This window comes from Condylura cristata, unplaced genomic scaffold (genome assembly GCF_000260355.1).
Source record: "Condylura cristata isolate star-nosed mole 26May11 unplaced genomic scaffold, ConCri1.0 scaffold00018, whole genome shotgun sequence".
Taxonomy (NCBI): domain Eukaryota; kingdom Metazoa; phylum Chordata; class Mammalia; order Eulipotyphla; family Talpidae; genus Condylura; species Condylura cristata.
Window position 1 is genome coordinate 38,861,593 of NW_004567119.1, and position 21,381 is coordinate 38,882,973.

General features: G+C 47.7%; 2 protein-coding genes across 2 annotated transcripts in view; both read right to left on the reverse strand.

Annotated features, from left to right (window-relative positions):
- Window positions 1-7,189: 7,189 nt before the first annotated feature.
- On the reverse strand, window positions 7,190-13,836 carry RABIF (RAB interacting factor). The gene is made up of 2 exons (XM_004685516.2): window positions 13,564-13,836; window positions 7,190-8,518 (listed from the first exon to the last, which is right to left on the reverse strand). Exons 1-2 carry the CDS (start codon window positions 13,687-13,689, stop codon window positions 8,273-8,275), a joined length of 372 nt encoding a protein of 123 aa, XP_004685573.1. The 5' UTR covers window positions 13,690-13,836; the 3' UTR covers window positions 7,190-8,272.
- Window positions 13,837-17,201: 3,365 nt separating this feature from the next.
- The window catches only part of KLHL12 (kelch-like family member 12), a 24,580-nt gene continuing 20,400 nt past the window's right edge, over window positions 17,202-21,381 (reverse strand). Inside the window, exons 7-12 of the mRNA XM_004685517.2 lie at window positions 21,039-21,145; window positions 20,041-20,236; window positions 19,439-19,597; window positions 19,048-19,146; window positions 17,934-18,120; window positions 17,202-17,478 (exon numbers count right to left, since the gene is read on the reverse strand). Coding sequence (XP_004685574.1) covers window positions 17,352-17,478; window positions 17,934-18,120; window positions 19,048-19,146; window positions 19,439-19,597; window positions 20,041-20,236; window positions 21,039-21,145 — 875 coding nt within the window. The 3' untranslated portion in view covers window positions 17,202-17,351. The remainder of the gene's footprint in view (window positions 17,479-17,933; window positions 18,121-19,047; window positions 19,147-19,438; window positions 19,598-20,040; window positions 20,237-21,038; window positions 21,146-21,381) is intronic.

The following is a 21,381-nucleotide window of genomic DNA, read 5'->3' on the forward strand; positions in this document are numbered from 1 at the left end:
CCTTGCACCTCTGGCCTGTACCCCAGTTCTGTATGCATAAATAAATAAAGTCCTGGCAAATAGCGGAATCAGAGGTGTAGAAGACTGAATCCCAAACTCAGGGCACAGCAGGGCAGACACTCTGGCTGTTAACCTAGATCAGCACCCCAACACCTAACTCTCCAGGGAAGTAGGTGTCCAGAAAAATCCAGGAATTGTATGGCCAGAGGGAGCATCGGTCACTGCCATAAGCCTGTAGTCATCCAGGACGTTGTTCCCCAGATGACAGCACCTGACAGAGAGCCTTAGGCTAGGACCTCTGACCTCTGGTGAACCCAGACAAAGGCATCCAAAGGCAGAGCTTCAGAACACCAGAAACTGCTGCTGTTAGGAATCTGTGGCTTCCTAATGGATCCAGATGCGGCTCCAGCTGGACCAGCGTGGCAGGGATAGGGGACTGCAGCTGGGGACAGCTAAGTCCTGGGCCCCAAAGGGAAAATGTCTTTCACCCTGGAGGGTGCTCCACAGCTGGGCTGAATCGTGGCCTTTGTGCTTGACTGCAGCACAGGAATGACCCCTGTGCCTTCTCCCGCCACTGATCCCCGACCAGACAACTGCCCACACTGTGTCTCCACAGTCACCCTGGGACGCTCAGTTTTCTGGGAAGCATCCAACTCCAATAGGGTGAGGCTGCAGGGAAAAAGCAAAATTCGAACTTTCTGGGTGCCCCTGGCCTTTCCACGAAGCCCACCCTCTGCCTGAATTCCCAACCACCCCAAGGGGGCGCGCTCAGCCCACCTGTCCTGGACTGCAGGTAGCCCAGAGCCCACTCTTCCTGCACAGCCCCCTCTACCAGAGCCTCCCTCATGCCCCCAGCCCCTCTTCCACTGGGCACCCCCTCCCCGCGGATTTCAGAGTGCCCCACACACCCTCCACATGGTAGCTCTTAGCGAGCAGCAAGTGGAGAGGCTCCGGCAGGCGCTGAGTAGCCGAAGAGCTTGACATCCCCACAGCTGAGGCGCCTACAGGCTGGAGGCAAAAGCAAGGAGAGCCAGACTCAATGTGAGTAGGGGACACAGGTGTGGGAGTGAGCACATGCAGGTAAGTCAAGTTTACCTCCCTTTTTCTGGGGCAACTGCTTCAGTTCAGGTGACTCAGGCTACCCAAGAGCAGGGGCCCAAGCTGGCTGGCAGACTGAGAAGACTCCGGGTGAGATGGAAAAGCAAGCTCTGAATGCCAGTCTGAAGATGCAGGTACCACTGCAGGTACCACTGTCTACGAGCCACCTCGGGGTTTTCCCCAGGGATGTGAGGGAGCAGCTTTGAGGGAGACGCAGGTCACTCGTGTTGTTTTTCCCTTGCATGGGTCCTGGTTTTCAGGTGAAAGAGCAGATGCAACTTTTCCCTCTCCCCAAGCTGTGTGTTCACTATGGATGAGGTGGCTCAGTGCAGTTAAAGGAAGGAAGGTCAGGCCAAGTTTCTAACAAGTAGGAACTTTTAAAAGATTTATTTGTGCATACAGAACTGGGGCACAGGCCAGAGGTGCAGGGGCAGTGAGAGGGTCCCCAGAGATAGAGTGGGGAGCAGAACAGGCAGATCCACTGAACACACTGCTAGGGGGGGCAACGGGCGGGTCAGGCGGGGTCTCCTGCGCCATGTGGGTCAGCTCTGGGGCTAGCGCAGGCCAGGCAGGGATAGAACCCCTGTGGCCAGGTGCAGTGCAGCCACCGGGGAGGGCCAGAAGTAGGAAATTTATTTCACTCCCAAGAGAGGTTCACAGACCCCAAAGACAGCAGAGGTCAATGAAGCCATGCCCGCTGAGGAATAGAGTTAAGTTTTTATAGGGTAGGGAGGCTGCTTTGCTTTGCTTTTCTCCAAGACAATTTCCCAGTGACGCTTATCTGTATGGCAACCTGAGGGGTTGATTACCAGAATGCAGGCAGCTCCCAGACTTTAGGAGGCTCACGGTTAGGAGGCTCCAGGCATGCAGACAGTAACAGCCCCAGATTCAAGGTTCCTGCCCCCAGCCTTGCCCAGGCCGCCTTGACCTTACAGTGGATACCTGAGTGAACAAGTCAGCCCAATTCCGAGTGTGGGAGGGAAACCTGGGTTCAGCGCCAGGGGATGCCCCATCATTTGCGTGGCTTTACCAGGTGACCGGGCAGTGATTACCTGGGGGCTGCCCAGCACGCTCCACAGGAGGCCAAAGCAGCCGTCTCAGTCCGGCATCTGATGGCTGTGCCCAGTGAGGCCTGCAGACTGAGCGCTGCCTTGGAAGGCCTGAGCGGTTAGGACGTCCTGCTGACACTGCCCAGGAGTCGGGGGCTGTGACCTGGCCTTGTTACAGGGCAGGGAGAGGGGCACCTCCAACCCCCCCAACCTGCCTGCTCTAAATAGGTTCTGCCATCTGCTGCATCAAGACAAGACACAAGAGCTTTAATGGAAAGGATCTTTAATACAATGAATGTGCAATACAGAAAAGACAAAGAATACAGTTTCTTAATCAAACACCAGAAGTTACCCATCCCCTCATGGATAAAAGTCCACCCAAAGGGATTGGCCCAAAGCAAGGCCTGAAAGATGCCACAAGCCTAAAGCCCCTTCTGGCCGGGACTCATCGAACAGGGTCAGAAATGGCCAGACAAGTCTGGGAGGAAAAGAGCAAAATCAAAATCAATATAAACACTGCCACAGTCACCTCCCCACGGGTCTCTCACCCACATCTGTTTCAACAAAGAACAAGCGAGCGCAGTTTCTTCACGTCTCTGCTCCATTTGGCTCCCTCAGGTATCCTGGTCTCCATCCTGCTTCCTTCTCCAGGCTCCTCTCCAGATTCATCTCTTCACTGCTCAGCTCCACCTTCCTTCTTGGTGGGGCAGGGAACCTGGAACTTCCCCTCTTCCTGGGGACCCCCCCCTGTTACATACTTATGCCCAAAGCTGCCCCCTGGATTCCTGCACCTGGTTTTCCATCAGACTCTTGCCCTGTCATTCCAAGTGTCTTGGAGGATTTTGAAGGAAGCCCTGTGGCTGAGGTGATTTAAATCCAAAGTTAACTCCAACTGAAGCTATTCTTTGGGTTTCACCCACCGTATTACAAGGCTGTCAGCTCTCACATGGATGCTTCTGCCCAAGGGATTCGGCGAGGAGTGTGTGGGTGAGCGCTAGCAGGAGCTGCAGAAACACTTGTGTCTAGGAAGCAGAGACAGTGAGTGTCAGTGCCACAAGCAAAGCAACTGGAATGTTGCATCCTACCGTAGGCGGGCATATTGATGACTAAATGAAGCTACCTGGTAATAGACTCAAAAAGTCACTGTCAACACCCCTTCTGTGCCTCCCATTAGGCATTCAGCTGCTTGTGGAGTCAGTCAGTGAAAACGTCATTCCATCCATTTACTGAGTGGAACCAAGTCTAACCCAGCAATTATAAATTATCTGAAACAGTGACATCCATAGAGTTACCAGGGGAAATTCCACAACCCTCTTCTCTTGATAATGCTTCTTTATATGACACCAAGTAAACTTAGTAATCTTAGAAGGTATTTGGCTTTATTTCTATTATCTAGGCTGCTTCCAATTTAGATTTAATTTCAAGATTTATTAATTTATGCATACATGAACAACTAGGATACAGGCCAGAGGTACGTTGGTGGTGTGAGAAGATTCACCAGAGACAGAGTGGGGAAGAGAACAGGCAGATATACTAAAATACACTGCTGAGGGGAGCAGTGGGCAAGACAGGAGAGGTCTGCTGTGCCATGTGGGTCAGCTCCCTGGCCAGGACGAACTCTATAGTGGCTGTGGAGAGCTTCATAGTGCTGTGCTTTAACCCCTTGCACCACCAGGGAGGCCCCTTATTTAAACTTCTTTCCTAACTTTTCCTCTGCCTTTTCTCTCCCAGATAAGTCTGATCTCAACTACAGGGCCATTGGAGACACAGTTTTCACACAGCCCTTTAAGGAACTGAAAATATTTGAATGTTCAAACGCCCATAGTCAAAATGCGTTGAAGCGTCACCTGACTAGAAGTGAATTTGGTGACATTACCCCTAAATTCTGACATTCATGCATCTGTTCCAGGAACTCAATTCTCCAGTCACAAGGAAACCTTGGTCACAAAGGTTGGCACCAGTAAGCATCCTTATTTCTTTAAATCTGAAGAATTAACCCAATGAGGGCGTACTCACCTATTTTCTGCACCATCCTGCACCTTTCTTCTTGTCAGAAGGCACTGGAGAGAAGTGTGGTACCACTCCAATCTTTTTTTTTTTTTTAAAGATTTTTTTATTCATATAGAACTGGGATACAAGTCAGAGGTGCAAGGGCAGTGAGAGGATTCACCAGAGACAGAGCGGGGAGCAGAACAGGCAGGTGGACAAAGTATACTGCTGAGGGGAGCAGCGGGCGGGTCAGGAGAGGCCTGCTGTGCCATGTGGGTCACCTCCGTGACGGGGATTGAATTCTCACCAAAGCAACTGCAGCTAGCTTGCAACGCTGCGCTTTAACCACTGTACCACCAGGTAGGGTCACCACTAATTTTTAACCCATTACTTCTGCATCATAAAAGTCATTCTAATCCCTAACTTCACTTTAAAACATCTTCATGAACTATTTTAAATTAGTTCTATTCAAATGATACAGCATTTCACTTATTTTAAATTCCTCCAGAGAGGGTTTTTATTTGCTTATGCCAGAGATTTGGGAAAGTTGCCATTTTGGGATCACCTAAATTTAACTTCAAGGACTGAGATAATTGGAAGTCGAGCTGCAATCCCGAGAGGCCCTTTCCCACTTCTGGCTCGCCCTTATTTCTGTGCTGTAGAGGACTGAGCACCTCAATCCAAAGTGAGAGCCATCACCAGGTTTCATCCTGGTCACAGGCCCCATCCCCCACTCCAGGAAGCCTGTCACTGACCAGTCTCCTTCCGAACAGTCTCCTGCAAGCGAGTGTCCCCAAGGAGTGTGGGTGTGGCACGCTCCCAGGGGTGTGGCATAGTAATTCTTGCAACTCTTGAGAGTCTGTGATGCCTTTGGATTTGTATTATTATTTTTACATCATTTTTTGCCTTTTTCTTCCATCTCAGCTGTAATCCCCGTGGGCTTCCCATCACCAATTCACCCATGTGCCATCACCATAGTCCTGTGCACTCCTCCCCTCCATTTTTGATCCCATTCCCCACTCCACCCCATAAAATGTCTCTGGTATATAGTTGTTCATTATTATTATCTCCCCCCCGTTCCTTTATGTTCCTGCTATGAGTGAAACCATCCGCTATTTTTCTTTTTCTTTCTGGCTTATTTCACTAAACACGATCCCTTCCAGCTCCATCCATATTGCTGCAAAAGGATTCCTTTAGATTTTAAAGACATTTCATTCCATCTTTCTAGCTGCCCTCTGTGTAAAGTTCAGTCCAAATTACCTTCCCACCATTCCCAGGAGCAGTTCTCATTAGTCATGTCAGAGTGAGCTTGAGTAGCCTCACGCATGGCATTTTAGCACTACGTAAGACGTGGGTACACCACTGCCATGTGCAGTCCTGTGTTTAAAAAGAATTCTGTAGAAATTATTAGGCTTTGGAAAGACCACCTGCTGTCCCCAGCAAGAACGGCGGTTTGCAGTCAGAGAAGCAAGCCCCAGTTCCCTCTGGATGTCATGGCGAGTCACGGCTCCCAGACTCGCAGGCCTTGACCTAGTGCCTGCTATGTGTGAGGGGCACAAAGACACAACATTCTCACTTTATAGCAGACAATTAATTGGTTCATTAGTTCACAACTTCAAGATAAACCCTGAGGCGCAAGCTTCAGCAGGTATCCTCTTTTTCAAATTACACATTCTTCTCAGGGACATACAAGAATCTGCTCTCCACTGCTTGTCCCTCCCCGCATCCCCCCCCCCCCCCCACTGTGTGTAAAAGAACAGGGTTGTAGACCAGAGGTGCAGGGGTAGGAAGATTCACCAGAAACAGTAGGGAGCAGTGGGTAGACAGGAGAGGTCTGCTGGGCCCTGTGTGGAACAGCATCTTGGCCAGGGACTGAACGCGGGCCTTAGTACTGACAGTGCCCCGACAACCCCTCCGCCACCAGGGAGGCCCTAATCTCCACTGTTGAAATGCCTTTCTTTCTTTCACACCAAACTGAAAAGACAGTTTAACAGCCTGTTATCTTTGGCTATAGGAGCAAGAATGTTTGGCAATTCTCAACCAAAAAAAGAAATACAAATGACCAATAAGTATACAAAATTTTCATTAAAATAAAATAAATGCAAATGAAGACAATAAGGTTTTTTCCCTATTAAGGTGACAACATATTCTTAACAAGGACCCAGAGCTAGTACGGGACCCGAGAACAGAGAGCGCTTTTACACGGCTGCAGGCAGCTACGTCAGTACAGCTATTTTAGAGGAATGGGTAGCGATAGACCGAATCTTGAAAACGTGTGTAGCTTGCAATTCCACTTCTAAAATGTATGCCAAGGATATAATTAAGAATGTGGGTACAGATTTAACTATAAGGTTAAATCACTATAAGGTTAAATCACTTTGTAAGAAACTAGAGACAAGCTAATAATAGTGGCTTAACTTGTATGATCGCACAGAGCTATGACGTCATTCCACAAACAATGGGGTCAGAGTGGACATGGGAAGTCAAGAGTGTTGCTAATTGGAAAAATCAAGTTATAGAGGGGTACACTCTGAATTCACAGTGGTCTTTTTAAAACCATACTTTTTTTGAGAAGGATCCGAATTACCATTGGCCGACTGTGGATGGTAGAGTGATTTTGAAAAACTTGATATTCAGTTCACATTTACCTACAATGAATATGTACGGTTTCTGTGCTTAGAAACGAACAAGTCAAAGTCTAGTTTAAAAAACACTGCTTTGTCTAGGTTTTGGCTTGTGATGTGAGGGGCCACATGCCCCTAGAGACAACTATTTATTTGGTTTTGTTCCTTCTGACCTGAGCAGATAATTCTCACAGCTGTTTTTCTGCAAGTAGCACAATCACATTCACAGTTGAGGATCTGTCTGGAAAAGTCATCTCATTTTCAACAAGGGCTCATTCAGGCTCCCAATGGGTCATAAGCACCTTTCTAGGGGAGGAGGTTAGTTACCCAAGGCCTGTTCTTTATTTGGGATACCCTTAGAATAAGTTTTGGGGAGAAAAAAGGAGGAAGCCACCAGACAACAGAAGCAAAGGAATGGACTACAGATAGTAAGGTCGCTATTGAGTCCTTATTTTAATTCTAGGTTTCCCGAATCTTAGAGGTAGGGCTGCCGGGGGATACCTGAAACCCAGTTACAGAGATGCTTCAGATGATGAACAATGACAGGACTGACGATCGTACTGGAGGTTAAACAAGTTTGCTAACATCTGATTGTTACAGTATCCCCACAGTTATAGAAATTCAGGCATCTAGATGGAAAATTTGAACTCTGGGTTGTTAGAGATAACACCTGAAGCGAAAGTCTGTGAGGACTGTGTCCAGAAGGTTCAGCAGATGACACTGTTGAGGGGCACTTACTGGCCCAGCTCAGACACGCCTATAAACTCACATAGGCAAAGCCTATCCACCCATATCCCCATCCTCCACCCTGACGCCACGTCTTCCTGGGGAATTCAGGGCTGGGTTTTTCTTAGAGTGGCCAGTGAAGACCTAACAGCAAGAGAATCCACATCAAGACTTAAAGGGAAAGGAGACCAAGTTCACCTTTACAACAAACAGCCCCTACTGATGTAAAGCAGGGACTTTCCTTCATGGTACACAGGTATGTCCAAAGTAATGTGCTTCTGATTAGTAGTTTTAAGGCTAAAATTTGTAAATGCTTTACTTTTAAAAATAATGAACCAAAGGGAGCCACACAACAGTCACTCTCAGACTTGCAAACTTTCCTCGGTGATGCGCATGGCGTCTCCGCTCTCAGCGCACATGTACCTTTTGCCATGTGCTGCTGAAGTTTGAGCCCTGAGGGCTGACTACTGCTTTTCCAGAGCAAGATACGGGAGCCTCTGGGTAATACAGAGAGCCCCAGCAGAAGGCCAGGGGTGAGAGCAGATCTGTAGAAGTAGCCCAGCGTCCTGACGGGGGGGGAAAGGAGATGAGATGTTGCAGTGGAACGGGACTAGCAGGAGGCATGCACGTGTGGCCAGGCGGCCGGGCTGGCCCTCCCGCAGGCATCCCTTACTCAGCACACAAAAGGCAGCAGTGGAACAGTCAGACCAGGTCAAATGCCAGTCCTTGTGGGGAGTAGCTTTTATAGTTGGGGTGGGGGGGTGGAGTGAGTCCCCCTCCCCTCAGTTACTCATGGGAAACCCGTTCCAAGGCCACATAGAAACTGTTCTTGTCATCTAGGCAATGCCAGCCAATGGGTCCGATTTCACAGTCTGCGCAGACCAGGAACTTGACGTTGCCCACGTCCTTGGTGAAGCCCACGTTCTCAAAGATGAACATGTCGTCAACCAGCCAGTGTTCCTGGAGGAGGTCGCCGTCAGGATTGCTGCTGTCAGCCAGGGCTGGCTTCTTTCTCATGGAGGGAAGGAAAAGCTGCAATGGAAGAGAACATCAAGAATGCAGAGGCTGAACCGGCCCAGTCACATCACCCGCCCATTGTACTTGAACTCTGCCCCGCTTCCTAGTGGGATGAAAAGAGAGAGGAGACGAGTTTCTTACAGACAAGGGTGCTGCCTCTGTTCCCCACCCTCACTCCTGAGGCCGTGAAGGCGGGCCTCTGGTAACCAGGCCCTCCCTACGTGAGGTAAAGCCGGCCATGGCCCTCTGGCCCTCTGCTCAAAGTGCCGCGGGGCTCGTTGCGTTCCTCAGGCAGCTAAGTCTGCTCTGCTCTCACTTGACACTCAACTCAGATGTACACGGACAATCAGCTCCTTAGGGGGTCTTCACTCACCTACCACCCACTGTATTTTACTTGAAAACAGCTGCCATTATGAGTGGCACATAAACTGCACACATTTAAAGTGTGCAATCTGACACATTAGGGCACACGTACACACAACCAGCACCGTCGTTAAGACAAGAGTAATCATCACCCCCCAGAGTTTCCTCATGCCACTCTCACCCTTTTTTTACTTATTACTTACTCTCTGAAACTGCCTCATTAATTTAAAACTGCCTCATTAATTTACTGGATTACATACTTCCCATGCCTCCTTTCTACTAAAATGCAAGCTCCCGAGGGCCAGGAACTCTAGTGTCTTGTTTGTCACCAAACCCCCAGAGCTTAAACAGTAACCGACAGAGCAGGGACTTACAAGAATGAGGAACGTGGCTTTGATCCAAACCATCACTGCTAGGCATACACTGGATTTATCTTATAAAAAGAACATTTTAGGGCCCTCCCTGATGGCGCAATGGGTTAAATCTCAGCAGTATGAAGCTGTCTGCAGCCACTGCAGCATGAGTTTGATCCCCGGCCAGGGAGCTGACCCACACGGCGCAGCAGACCTCTCCTGTCTCACCCGCTGCTTCCCACTCTGTTTCAGGTGAACACTCTGACCCCCTGCACCTCTGGCCTGTATCCCCATTCTTGTATGCATAAATAAATCAATCTTTAAAAAAAAAAAAAAGGAAGATCCAATTCTAGAATTTGGATACACAAACACAAACACATCCCCTTTAATTTTTTCCATATGGCTGGTTTATATACTTGAGTTGCACAAAATACACTGTGCCTGCCAAGCCTGTCAACCCTCGGCTCTTCACCATCAGGGCTACCCCCTTACACTTATTACCCACTTCATGCCACATTTTTAATGTATCTTCCAATTCCAATAAAATACAACAGCTTTGGTCTTCCCTGGTGGTGCAACAGGTTAGGATGCAGCAATGCAAGCCAGCCGCAGCCACTTCAGGGTGAGTTTGATTCCCGGCCTGGAGGTAACCCACATGGCCTGTACCCCAGTTCTGTATGTATAAATAAATTAAAAAAAAAAAAAAATAAACAGGCCCTCCCTGGTTAAAACACAACACAATGAACCTAAAGCGACTTCAGCATGTGTTCGATTCCTGCCCCGGAGGTGACCCACATGGTGTGGCAGATCTCTCCTGACCCGCCCACTGCTCCCCTCAGCAGTGTACTTGTCAGTCAGCCTGTTCTGCTCCCCACTCTGTCTCTGGTGAAGCCTCTCACCCACCGCATCTCTGGCCTGTACCCCAGTTCTGTTTGAATAAATAAAAATAATCTTTAAGTTAAAAAAAATGAAAGAGAGAGAGAGAAGTCAGTATCTAATTTTCTAATTTTAGGGGCCAGAGTTGCCAGTTAGATCCCTCAACAAATGGGCTCACTTTGTTGTCAGGCCCCCAGCCAGTGGCCCTGATCCCAGACAGCTCCCCAGGAGCTAGGAACACAGCCCAGTGGGATGCCGAGGTCCTAGCAGACCGCCTTTGCCTTTCAACAACTGTTAATGGCACCCTTTGACAATGAAATATTTCTTTTTACTTTGTAAATAGAAATATATTTCTATTACAGAAAGCTTGGCAAGATGCTACAAGATGAAAGCAAAAACTGTTACAGGACAGAGGAAACTTCTGTTAACCTTTATGGGATATGTTCCCTCTTTTGCAAGTACCTGTGGTGGTTTAAGACATCCACACTTTCTCTGACAATCCTGGCACCAAGCACTGGGCCGGCGGCCTGACTTCCTGGGCCTAGGCAGGGCACTGTGACGGCCGCAGGGAAGCCATGAGCTAGGCCGGGAGAGGCTGTGCCACTTGTGTTGGTTGCTCTTGGCACATCAATCTGGAAGCTTTCAGTGTCTCTGAGGCCACCACACAGGGACATCAGGTGGACGTCAGGCCTGGTCCAGTGCTCAAGGGTTTGAACCGTCCCAGTCCGCAGGGACAGGTGAATCAAATGGCTTTGGAAAGGACTCTTCTCTGCTGTCACATGGAAAGACCTCACATTTATCAATAGAATAACTGTTAATGTTTGAAGTCTCCATTTTGGGGTGGTTTTCTTATGCTGCAAAAGACAATTTGATCAACACTGCCTAACAGAGCTGAAGTGCATGTTCCATTTGATTCTGACTTTTTTATTGTGAGACAAAGCGTTAAATAATTTTAAAAACTAAAGAATTTTTCAGGGTACAGTTCAGTGGCATTCCTGGTGCTGTGTAGCAATGCATTCCTCTCCAGAGGTGTCTCAGCCTCCCAAGTGCAAACTCCATCCCATTACACACTAACTCCTTCTGCTGCGCCTCCTCAGAGCCAGCAATCCCGTTCCACTTCTGCCTCTGTGAGTCTCACTATACTAGGGATGTGTCAGTGGAATTCTACAGTGATTGTCTTTTTGTTACTGGCTTATTTCACTTAGCATAATGACCTGATTTTTTTTTTTAAAGATTTATTTATTTATGGATACAGAACTGGGGTACAGGCCAGAGGTACAGGGACGGTGAGAGGATTCACCAGAGACAGAGTGGGGAGCAGAACAGGCTGACTGACAAGTAAACTGGTGACAGAAGCAGTGGGCAGGTCAGGAGAGGTCTGCCATGCCATGTGGTCACCTCCGGGGCAGGCGGGGATCGAACTCATGCGCCACCAGGGAGGGCCATGACCTGATTTTTTTAATGGGAAATTTGAGATAATTGTAGCTTTACATACAAAAAAACCCCAACAGATACAGATGTGTAACGATTATTTCTACACTAAGAAGTAACATGGACCCTTTCTTCACTTCCCCTCAATGGTAACCTCTTACAAAACTGGAATACGGGTCCTCCACGGATTAAATCACAGCACTGTAGCAAGAAGCTATCACAGCCACTGTAGCAAGAGTCCGATTACAGGCCAAGAAGGTGACCCACATGGCGCAGCAGACCTCTCCTGTCTCCGCCCGCTGCTCCCCTCAGCAGTGTACTTCTATCAACCTGCCTGTTCTGCTCCCCACTCTGTCTTTGGTGAAGCCTCTTGCCGTCTCTGTACCTCTGGCCTGTTGCCCAGCTCTGGATACATAAATAAATTTAAAAACAAACAAACTGTAGTATAACATCACATCCAGTAAACGGACATTGATGTAATCCACTGATTTTGTTAAGATTTCCCACTTACTTTTACTCATGTGTGTGTTTGTGTAGTTCTATATAGTTTCACCAACTTTTAAAAAAGATTTATTTATTTATATATACAGAACTGGGGTACAGGCCAGAGGTGTAGGGGTGGTGACAGGATTCACCAGAGACAGAGTGGGGAGCAGAGCAGGCAGACTAACTGAAATACACTGCTGAGGGAGCAGCGGGGGAGACAGGAGAGGTCTGCCATACCATGTGAGTCAGCTCCCTGGCCGGGGATCAAACTCAGGGCTCAGTGGCTTCTGAGTGCTTCCTAGTGCTGCGATTTAACCCGTTGCACCACCAGGGAGAGACCCACAAAGTTTTATTTTAAGATTTTGAGAAGTAACCAGTTCAAGCATATGAGCATTTCACATGGGAAACCAAACCAAAAGAACAGGAACACAAGCTTCGCAAATAGGGGAGTAATGGTGCCCAGAGAATACCTGGGCACACCCGTCTTTTCACCGGGCAGCTTGTTCACTGACTCAAGCCCAAATATTTACTAGACTCTAACTCTGCACAGTCCAAGAGTAGGAGATTGAGAAGTAGATATATCACAGGGTGCCACAGTCTGTCTAGGGGCATGAAGAAACACCAAATAATTTTATCAGGCCAAGTGAGGTTACAGACAAGTGTACTCTGCAGCCTTGAGGCCACGATTCTCAATCCTGGCACCAGTGACGCGCTGCTGTGGTGGGCAATCTCCCGCCGGGGAGTTGGAAGCGGGTGACTATGGGTGCCTGGAGAAAGCTCGGCAGCACCCCTGGCTTCTACCCACTAGATGCCAGTAGCACCCTGCTGATGCCTGAACGTTTGTGCCTCTGGCCTTGAAACCTAGTTACCCTGAGAGCAGGACATAATTTTAGAAATAAAATTTTGAGTGATCGCATGGTTGGAATGCGATTACACTCTGCACTTTCTGTGGGCGCATCATGTAAAAATAAAATCTCCCAACTTTCTCACTTGGGGTGATGGTGGTATGAAGGGTATAAAAATTCCTAACCTGGAGAAAATAAAATGAAGTCTTGCTTGATTTTCAGGACTTTGGGCATGCAGCCCCCTTGAAATACGATGCATTTGGGAAGCTGGGTTCAGTCGATCGATCGGGAGAGCAACTACATTGCAGGAGGTGGGTGCGGGTGGCTGGGGGCCCAGAAGCAACTTCGCCCTAGCGCCCTCCGGCAACTCAGTCGCGCGGAGCAAAAGGCCGACCTGCGGGGGGAGGGCGCGGACACCCACCCGGGGCAGCGTGCGGGCTCCGGCGTTTCCCTCCCTGGGCGCGCGGGGCAGCGGCCTCTCGCGCCCGGGGGTCCGGGGCAGGGCGGGGCTCAGCGCGGCGATCCCGGACGCGGCCGGTCCCCGCGGGCGGCCCGGGTGCGGGGCCTCGCCGGGAGCCTCGAGGCGCGACGCTCTGGCCGCAGCGGGGGGCGAGGTCTCCGGAGACCGCGCGGGACCCAGACTCCCACCACCTCGGCCTCCGGGGGAGCGTGCAAGGTGTAAACCGCCGCCAGCCTGCGTCCCTACCTGCCGGCGGGAGAAGAGAGCGGTCCCTGGCTGCAGCACCCGCGAGCCGCAGCGCTGGCACAGCACCGCCTTCCGGTTTCGGCCCTCGGCTGACACTAACTCGTTCAGCTGCTCGGTAGGTTCCATCGCCGCCGCCGCCACCGCCGCCTCGGCCACCAGCGCGCAGGCGCAGCGCCGCTCGGTCTTTCCCCAACTGCGCTGGCGCGGCTCGCAGGGCGGGGAGCGGACGGCCACTCCCTTTCTGCGCAGGCGTCCGCTTCCCCGGCTCCGGGCTCTACTGCGCAAGCGCCCTCATTCGTGGCCGGCTCTGAGTGACCAGGTGTCAGCTTGGCTTTGTGACAGGGTCACTTCCTAGGACGTGACAAATCCTCTCCAGACTAACCTGGGCACTGAATTTATGGAGTAAGACTTGAACAAATAAGTCATTAAAGATGACCTTAATTCTTTAGGATGAGATTTTAATTTCTCATGAATGGGATTTACCCGGGGCAATAAGGGGACAACCTCCATTGGACTCTCCAGCGGCAAGTTTTAACCACATTGGATTGTTCTATAGGAGACTACTTAGAGGAACAGTACCTATTTTTTTTTAGCGTTGGAAAAAAAAACAAAACCTGGACGCTTTCATTTTGGGGCTCAGTTCTAGTCATAGTGTGTGGCAAACTATTGTGTTGGAGTGCTTTAGAAACTAATTGAATCATCCCAGTTTCCTTAGCGGTTGTCCCATTCGGTATTCCCCTGAACATAAGGAAGATAAATGCTGCTTTCTAGGCTTCATTCAAGCAAAGTTTTGACACTGCTGATCCCCGTCATTACACTAAAAGTTCTCATTCCATCTGATTAGTCTTTAGTACTCCTGTTTATTATAGTGCAACATCATGGATTCCCTGAAACGTGTAGGGAAAGCAGAATACGAAGAATTAAGTCACTTCATTAATGTACCCACCGTGCTTTGTCTTTTGTCCATTAATTCAACATTAAGTAACTATATTAGTGACCATATTAAACCTTGGGAATGCTACAGGTGTTGGCATTTGAGAACTTAATCTAAACAGCAAGACTCATATTCAATGACCCATATATAAGGACAACTCATGGGAAAAAGTTAAGTAGAAGACTGAATTAGACAGTGGTTCTCTCTACAAGTTACATGTCATTTACCCAGATGATGTTTGGCTTAGGTATTTAAAGGTGAGTAGGATTTTATCAGGAAAGCTAGATATTTCAGACAGAAGTCAGGAAGATAATATCAGGAATGTAGAATGGGCCCACATCATCACTGTTGTGTTGTCTCATTAGGTAATTAGAACTTCATAGTATAGGCAATGGGAATCTATGGGATTTTAGGCCAAAAATAACTGCTCAGTATTAGTATTTGTTGAAGGTTGAAGGTTAGGTATAGGAATGATCTTGCCTGAGTTTAGAAAACCAACTGATGGCAAAATGCAGGGGCTAGATTGCAAGATAGGAAAATAGGGAGAAGATCATTGGGAGACCATTATTCCGAGTTATGCAAGGGATGAGGTCTAAACTAACTGGGAGTAGAAGGAATAAAGGTATAGGAATGGGCTTTGAACAGTGAGAGATAAAATTGATTTGAACTAGAAACTAATTGGATATCTGTACTGTGATGTAGGTGACATAAGATAAATCACTTTTGGAGGCTTAAAATAATTAAAAGTGGGTGGTAATCAATTCAGAGAGGGGAAAAAAAAAGAAAAAAAATTGCTATGCGATACCTCTGTATATGTACATGGGCCTATGAAAGGAAAGTGTTGATATTTTTTGCAGAATATTGTTATCGCTGCCCCATAAGAACATTTGGGAATTGAGGCTGAAACACAGAAAAGTTAGCACTGAAGATCGTTTGGAAGCCATCAGTTCTTTGTTCTACCTCTGCCCTCCCATTCAACTTCTCCTGGATCTCTCCTGAGACAGAATGCGCCACAGGTTTCAAAGCCGTGGTTTAACCAGCAGCACATCCATCCAAAATAGCTTCTTTGTGTAGCTCTCGCTCTCCTTTGCTCTGGAATTTCTGCAGTTTTGCAGGCCTTCTGCATAGTCATTTATATCACACACCGTAAATCAGAGCACACACACAAAAGGCCTGGGGTAACTGAAATTCTTAAAACGCAACATAGCATCTTATTCCCTAGTTTTCAGGTGAACTCTAAGTGCAGGTGTGTAGGGCCAATGACAAGGAAAGTTTGGATAAAATTTTACGGACCAGCATCCTTGCAGTGGCAAAGCAGCTGCCTCTTACCTGAGCCTAAGAAATAGCAGAGTTACTTTGCAAACGCACAGTTGATTTCCGTGCCTGGTTTCCCAAAACACCTGCTGAAGTCAGTGCTGGTTAGCCACGAACACTCATAGGCATTTGACACAGTTGATTTTTAATATTTTCTTAAAAAAATACAAAGGAAATGAACTCTTTAGATCAATACAACTCAAGAAAAATGGAATTTCAGAGCAAAGGAAAAGAACATCCTTCTCTGGATTACCACGTTCCCACACTCCCAATACTCAAAAGTAAGAAGTTCACTCCCTACCACAGAGGAGCTCAAAAATACCTCAGTGATAGGAGTTACTGGAACTGACAAAAGAATTTTGGTTATCCTTGATTATTCTGTCCTAGGATGAATATAAAATCCACTCTAAAGACAGGTAAGGGAACCTTAGAGTAGGAAAAAGACTAAATGTACCAAACAGCAGTATAAACCACTCCTTAGCAGAAGTGTGCCCTTGAAAGAATTGGGCAATAATCTGGTAGCTGAGCTTCAGGCTGCTGCTACCGTACCCCACCCCCAAATAAATAGTGTGATCGCCTAAGAGTGTAGTAGTATTTGATTCGACAAAGACAGACAGTCTTGTACTCACTCAAGGTTAACCTTGGCATGGAAGGATGAACCCCGGTAGGGAGTAAGACGACTGCAAAATCACAGGTACTTCTAGTTTGTCCCCAGGCATCGTGAACTCCCACACTTATTCCCCCTCCATTCACTTCAAGATTTGTTCACGCTCTTATTCTCTCGCAGTCTCCGGTGCCAAGATGCACATTCTGCTTTACAAAGACCATGGGGAAATAAAAAGCGCTTCAAACAACACATTCTTCTCAGTCTTCCAGGCCACACCTCAGTGGGATTGTAGGTTTACTCGCCTTCCATCAAAGTCAATTTACTTCACTTACTCCACTTCAGTTCTGATATGGAAATCCTACCCCCCAGAAGTGTCAGAGAGAGCTCTTCGTTGGCCCCCAAGGGTTAGCCAGGGCTCTTTCTTTGTCTCCCTCTAGAGTGGAACTGTGCTGCCCTTATTACCTTAGAAAGACATTTGATCCTGAAAAGCAGGAGGCTTGGGTTTCACCAAGCCCACTCAAGTTGGCATCTTTCTAATCATCTAGGCTGAATACTGCCCACTTAGTAGGCCATACTCACCTTAATTCTCTGCATTGTGAGGCTCAACAAACATATTTATGTGGGTATATCTTCTCCCAAGCACATGGTAAGTTAGAAATGACAAATAAGCGCTCCCTGGATGAGAAGGAGCGATGGTCTCATCTCCGACAACCAGCCAGTTGTGATTTTTCTTCCCTTGTGCGTCCTACCCACCCTCCTCGGGGACTAGTGCGAGGGGGAATGTGCGTTAAAAAAGTACAATCATAACTGCACTGGTGCCTGTAATCTCCCTGTGCGCACAGTGAGAAATAGACATTCTGGAAAGGATCCTTGATTCTCTCGCAAACTGCCCCTTGGACTGGTCACTAGCTCTGGATGGTGCTCCAGTAACGGTCACTTCTCCCGGAGAACACACACGCCAGCATCACAGCGCTGGGTCCCCATGGATGTCACTACTTCCCAGCTGTCGATGATCGGGTCATAGCACTCAATGCTACTCAGCAGAGAATTCCCATCATATCTGAGTGATGAAGAAGCAAAAGAAGAGTGTGAGCTGTCCATTCCTTTCCACACAAGACCTATATTAAAGCTGCCACTGGACATGTCTCCACCAACCAAACCCCACCTCCATCAAAAATACAGACTGAGGGCCCTCCCTGGGGGTGCAGCAGGTTAAAGCACAGCACTAAGAAGCTAGGGCCACTTCAGCATGAGTTCAATCCCTGCCCCAGAGGTGACCCACATGGCATGGCAGACCTCTCCTGACACGCCTGGTGCTCTCCTCAGCAGGGTACTTCATCAGTTGGCCTGTTCTGCTCCCTACTTTGTCACTGGTGAATCCTCTCAGCCCCCCATACCTCTGGCCTATACCCCAGTTCTGTATGCACAAATAAATCTTTAAAAACAAAACAAAACAAAACAGACTGGATCACACTGCCCTGGATAGCTCTCACTGGCCTGGTTCCAAATCCTCACCCTGCAATTGCGTAGAGTCTTCCCCGGAGCACTGTGGCCCCTACATAGCATCGTGGGGTGGTCATACTAGTGACAGTTGTCCAGGAATCGGTGCGAATGTTGTAAGCTTCAACGGAAGAAAGGTGGGCTGTACCATCAAATCCCCCCACCACATAAATATGGTCATTCAGCAGGGCTACTCCCGCACCTAGGGGAAAAGGATATAGCAAGTGAATACTACTAGGCTTAGGAGCTGAATTCTAGGGACAAAGCATGGTTGCTGATGGCTACGAATTCTAGGGTAGCTGAGGAATGTGGACTGGGGCCAGACAGGCCTAGAAAAATTGAGCCCAGCACAGGTTATCACATCTGTGAACTCTGTGGTCAGGATTTGAAATGAGAAAAGTTAATTTGAAATGGTTTTCATTTCCATTAATTCAGAGCCCCGCCTTTTTTATTAGGAGGAAAAACAGAAGTAGAAAAAAGAAGGCAACATAAGAAGGAAGGAAGGAAAGGAGTTGTGATCACGGTTCTGGCGCAGCTGTTACCAGAGGGAGTCACAGGGTAACCCAGTGCTTCCTCTGCTCTCAGCTCTCACACCCCAGCGTACTCCACTGAGCAGCAGTCCGTGAAGGGACACAGCTGCTCTTCTGTGCTTGCATGCTACAGATGTTATTCAACAAACATTCATTTAACATGTAGAGCACCTATTCAAAAATATACTAGATATTACAGGATGCAGGGAAGGAATAAAAACCTAAAAAAACAAAAAAAACAAATAAAACAAGACTTATATTCTGGTTGAAAATTTAAGTGGTTTTTATCCTCACTATTTAGAAAAAAATCGAGGCAAAAGGAGAATGGAATCTGATTGAAGCCCACAGTTTGACAGACATTAAGTCTATAGTTAGGGCCTGTCTATAGACAGGCCCAGAAAAATCTAGGCCAGCAGATGATCATGGAATGGCGCAGGAATGAATCTGACTTAAGCCTGTAGTCTTACATAACAGTCTGCAGTGAGGAAGGAAACACCACTCTGACTAGCTGAGAGCCTGTCCTGAGGCTGCACAGAGGCGGATGTGAGCGCTGACGGCACTGCTGTGTCCTCCTTCAGAAACGTCATGTCTGGTCTTACCTGAGCGCTTGGTGGTCATTGGTGTGACGTTAGTCCAGTGTCCTGTATGGGGATCATATTTCTCAACTGAATTTAAGATATTCAAGCCATCATATCCTCCTGAAAGACAAAATAGAGACCATACCAGAATGGCTGGTAAATCCTCATGGCCAGTCCGCCTTTCTCTGTGTGCTTCAACTCATTTAATTTCATCCCTCTGTCAAGAGTGCCAACACCCCAAACAAATCTGATAGTACTATTTTCTGTTTCCACAAAAAGATAACCCCAGTTAATGAAAAATATATTAGGGCAGACCAGGGTCTTCACCAAAGGAAGTCTGTGAAGTTGATTTTGGTTAAAAGGGGGTCCCCACCCACGAAATCTTCCATTCTCTTTCTCCCAGACTGAATACCTAGACAATAGATCACGCCACTCGCCACCACCAGCCCAGCGCCTTCCCGCGCTGTCTGCATGTCTCCCAGCATGCTCCACTGGTCAATGTTGGGGTCATAGCGCTCCATACTGGTATGGCGCCTACTTCCATCAAATCCTCCAGAGACATAGATCATATCTGCACAAAATGAAGAAATCCAGACTGTTAGAGAATGAGAGGTTTCTCACCACAGCTCCTTCAAGTGCTGGGGAGCAAAAACAATGTTTCTTGTAGAATAAGTCAATTAAGTTTCCCAAGGAAAGCAGCACAGAAGACAGCCAAAAAGGCTGGAATAAAATGGAATATTCAAAAATAGCCAAAGACTAGCTCAAGTTTAAAGGAATAACAACTAGTGCGAATTCCTCATTCAGCACATCAGAACTGGATATACTAACTTCATGGTCAACTAGTGAATATCTGTGAGTATTGAACTGCTTTGGTAACACTGATTTTTTTGAAAGCAGAAAGGAGTATTTGACCTTACTGCTGTCCTCTATCTTTTATGCTCCTGCCACACAATGGAGTGACATGAATCTTACCTGGTCACAGGAAAACGGAAACTGCACCCTCAACAAGCTTACCTCCCAGGGTGGTCGCTCCAGCCAGGCCTCGCCGCACATTCATAGGGGCTACTGAATACCAGACCCCATCCTCATCAGCTGTGTAGTCTAGACACTCCACTGAACTGAGGCGGGAACGGCCATCATAGCCACCAATGACGTAGATCCGGTCATGTAGGGACACTGAGGCCACGTAACGTCTCTTACGAGTGATGCTCTATGGATTGAGGAAGGAGGAGATACATGCATTTCAGTCAGGTGAGTCTTAGGTTTTGACCTTTTGCTTCCTTCCTACTTCTATCTCCACACCTCTGTTTCTTCACTTGTCTGCCAAGCTCACGTGGCCTCCTGTGGTCTATCTACTGAATGAACACTCTCCTGCTTGCTGTGCCAAGTCTTCTGCACATTTGCCTCCTTCTGAGGCTTCCAGAAGATTTAGTGTCATTCTATAATCCAGTAGCTGACTCCTTTCTATTCCACAGGCACTGGACTAAGCAGGAGGCTCACATCCTTCCACCCAGTGGGGGTGGAGGGTGGGGAATATTCCCACACTGCTAATCAAAGAACCAGGATTCAAAGACCCTAAAAGTTAAGAGGATTGGACAAAAGATTTCGGTATTTTCTCAGAATTATGATTGCTCTTTTCAGCACTGAAATAAGAGATGCCAAAGGAAAAGATATAAAATTCTGAGTTTGACTTAACACAATTTCACACTGAATTTCAATTTAATAGTGCATGCTCCCTGGAGCACCAGGAAGTCACGCAGACAGTTCGGGAAGGCACTGATCAGCGGCTGCCAGTGCAGTTCAATTTGACAGAGGACCGCCGGAAGTTCTGAAGTCTAGTCTGCACAGTCAATAACTACTAGTTAGTTACTGTGTGCATGCATGACACAACTGTAAGCACAGAACGCTGTTAGTAGGCTCTTCCACTTTTAGGGCTGCGTTAGTTAAAATCTAGTATGAGGGACTAGAAACATTTCAGCCTTCTCCCCATGACTGGTTCGAACAAAACTTACTGGCAAAAAGCTCCACTCCTGAGTTTTGGGGTCATATTTCTCTACCACGTCGATTGGAGACTGCTGGCTTCCAAAGCCCCCAACCACCAAAAGTACTTCATTGGCTCCTGAGAACAAAGGAAAGGATATGTTACGTCACCATTTGTAGCATAACTAGAAAAGATTCTAGGCTATCTTGTTGCATGTGGCAATATTTTCAGGAAAAAAATGATCTGAAATAGGAGACTCATATCAAGTCTCTGAATAGGAAATTATTGTTAGCTCTTGAGAACGTAATTTCTGAAATTTAAATTTCTATAGGCAACATTAAAACTCCAGAAGGCCTTCCCTGGTGGTGCAATGG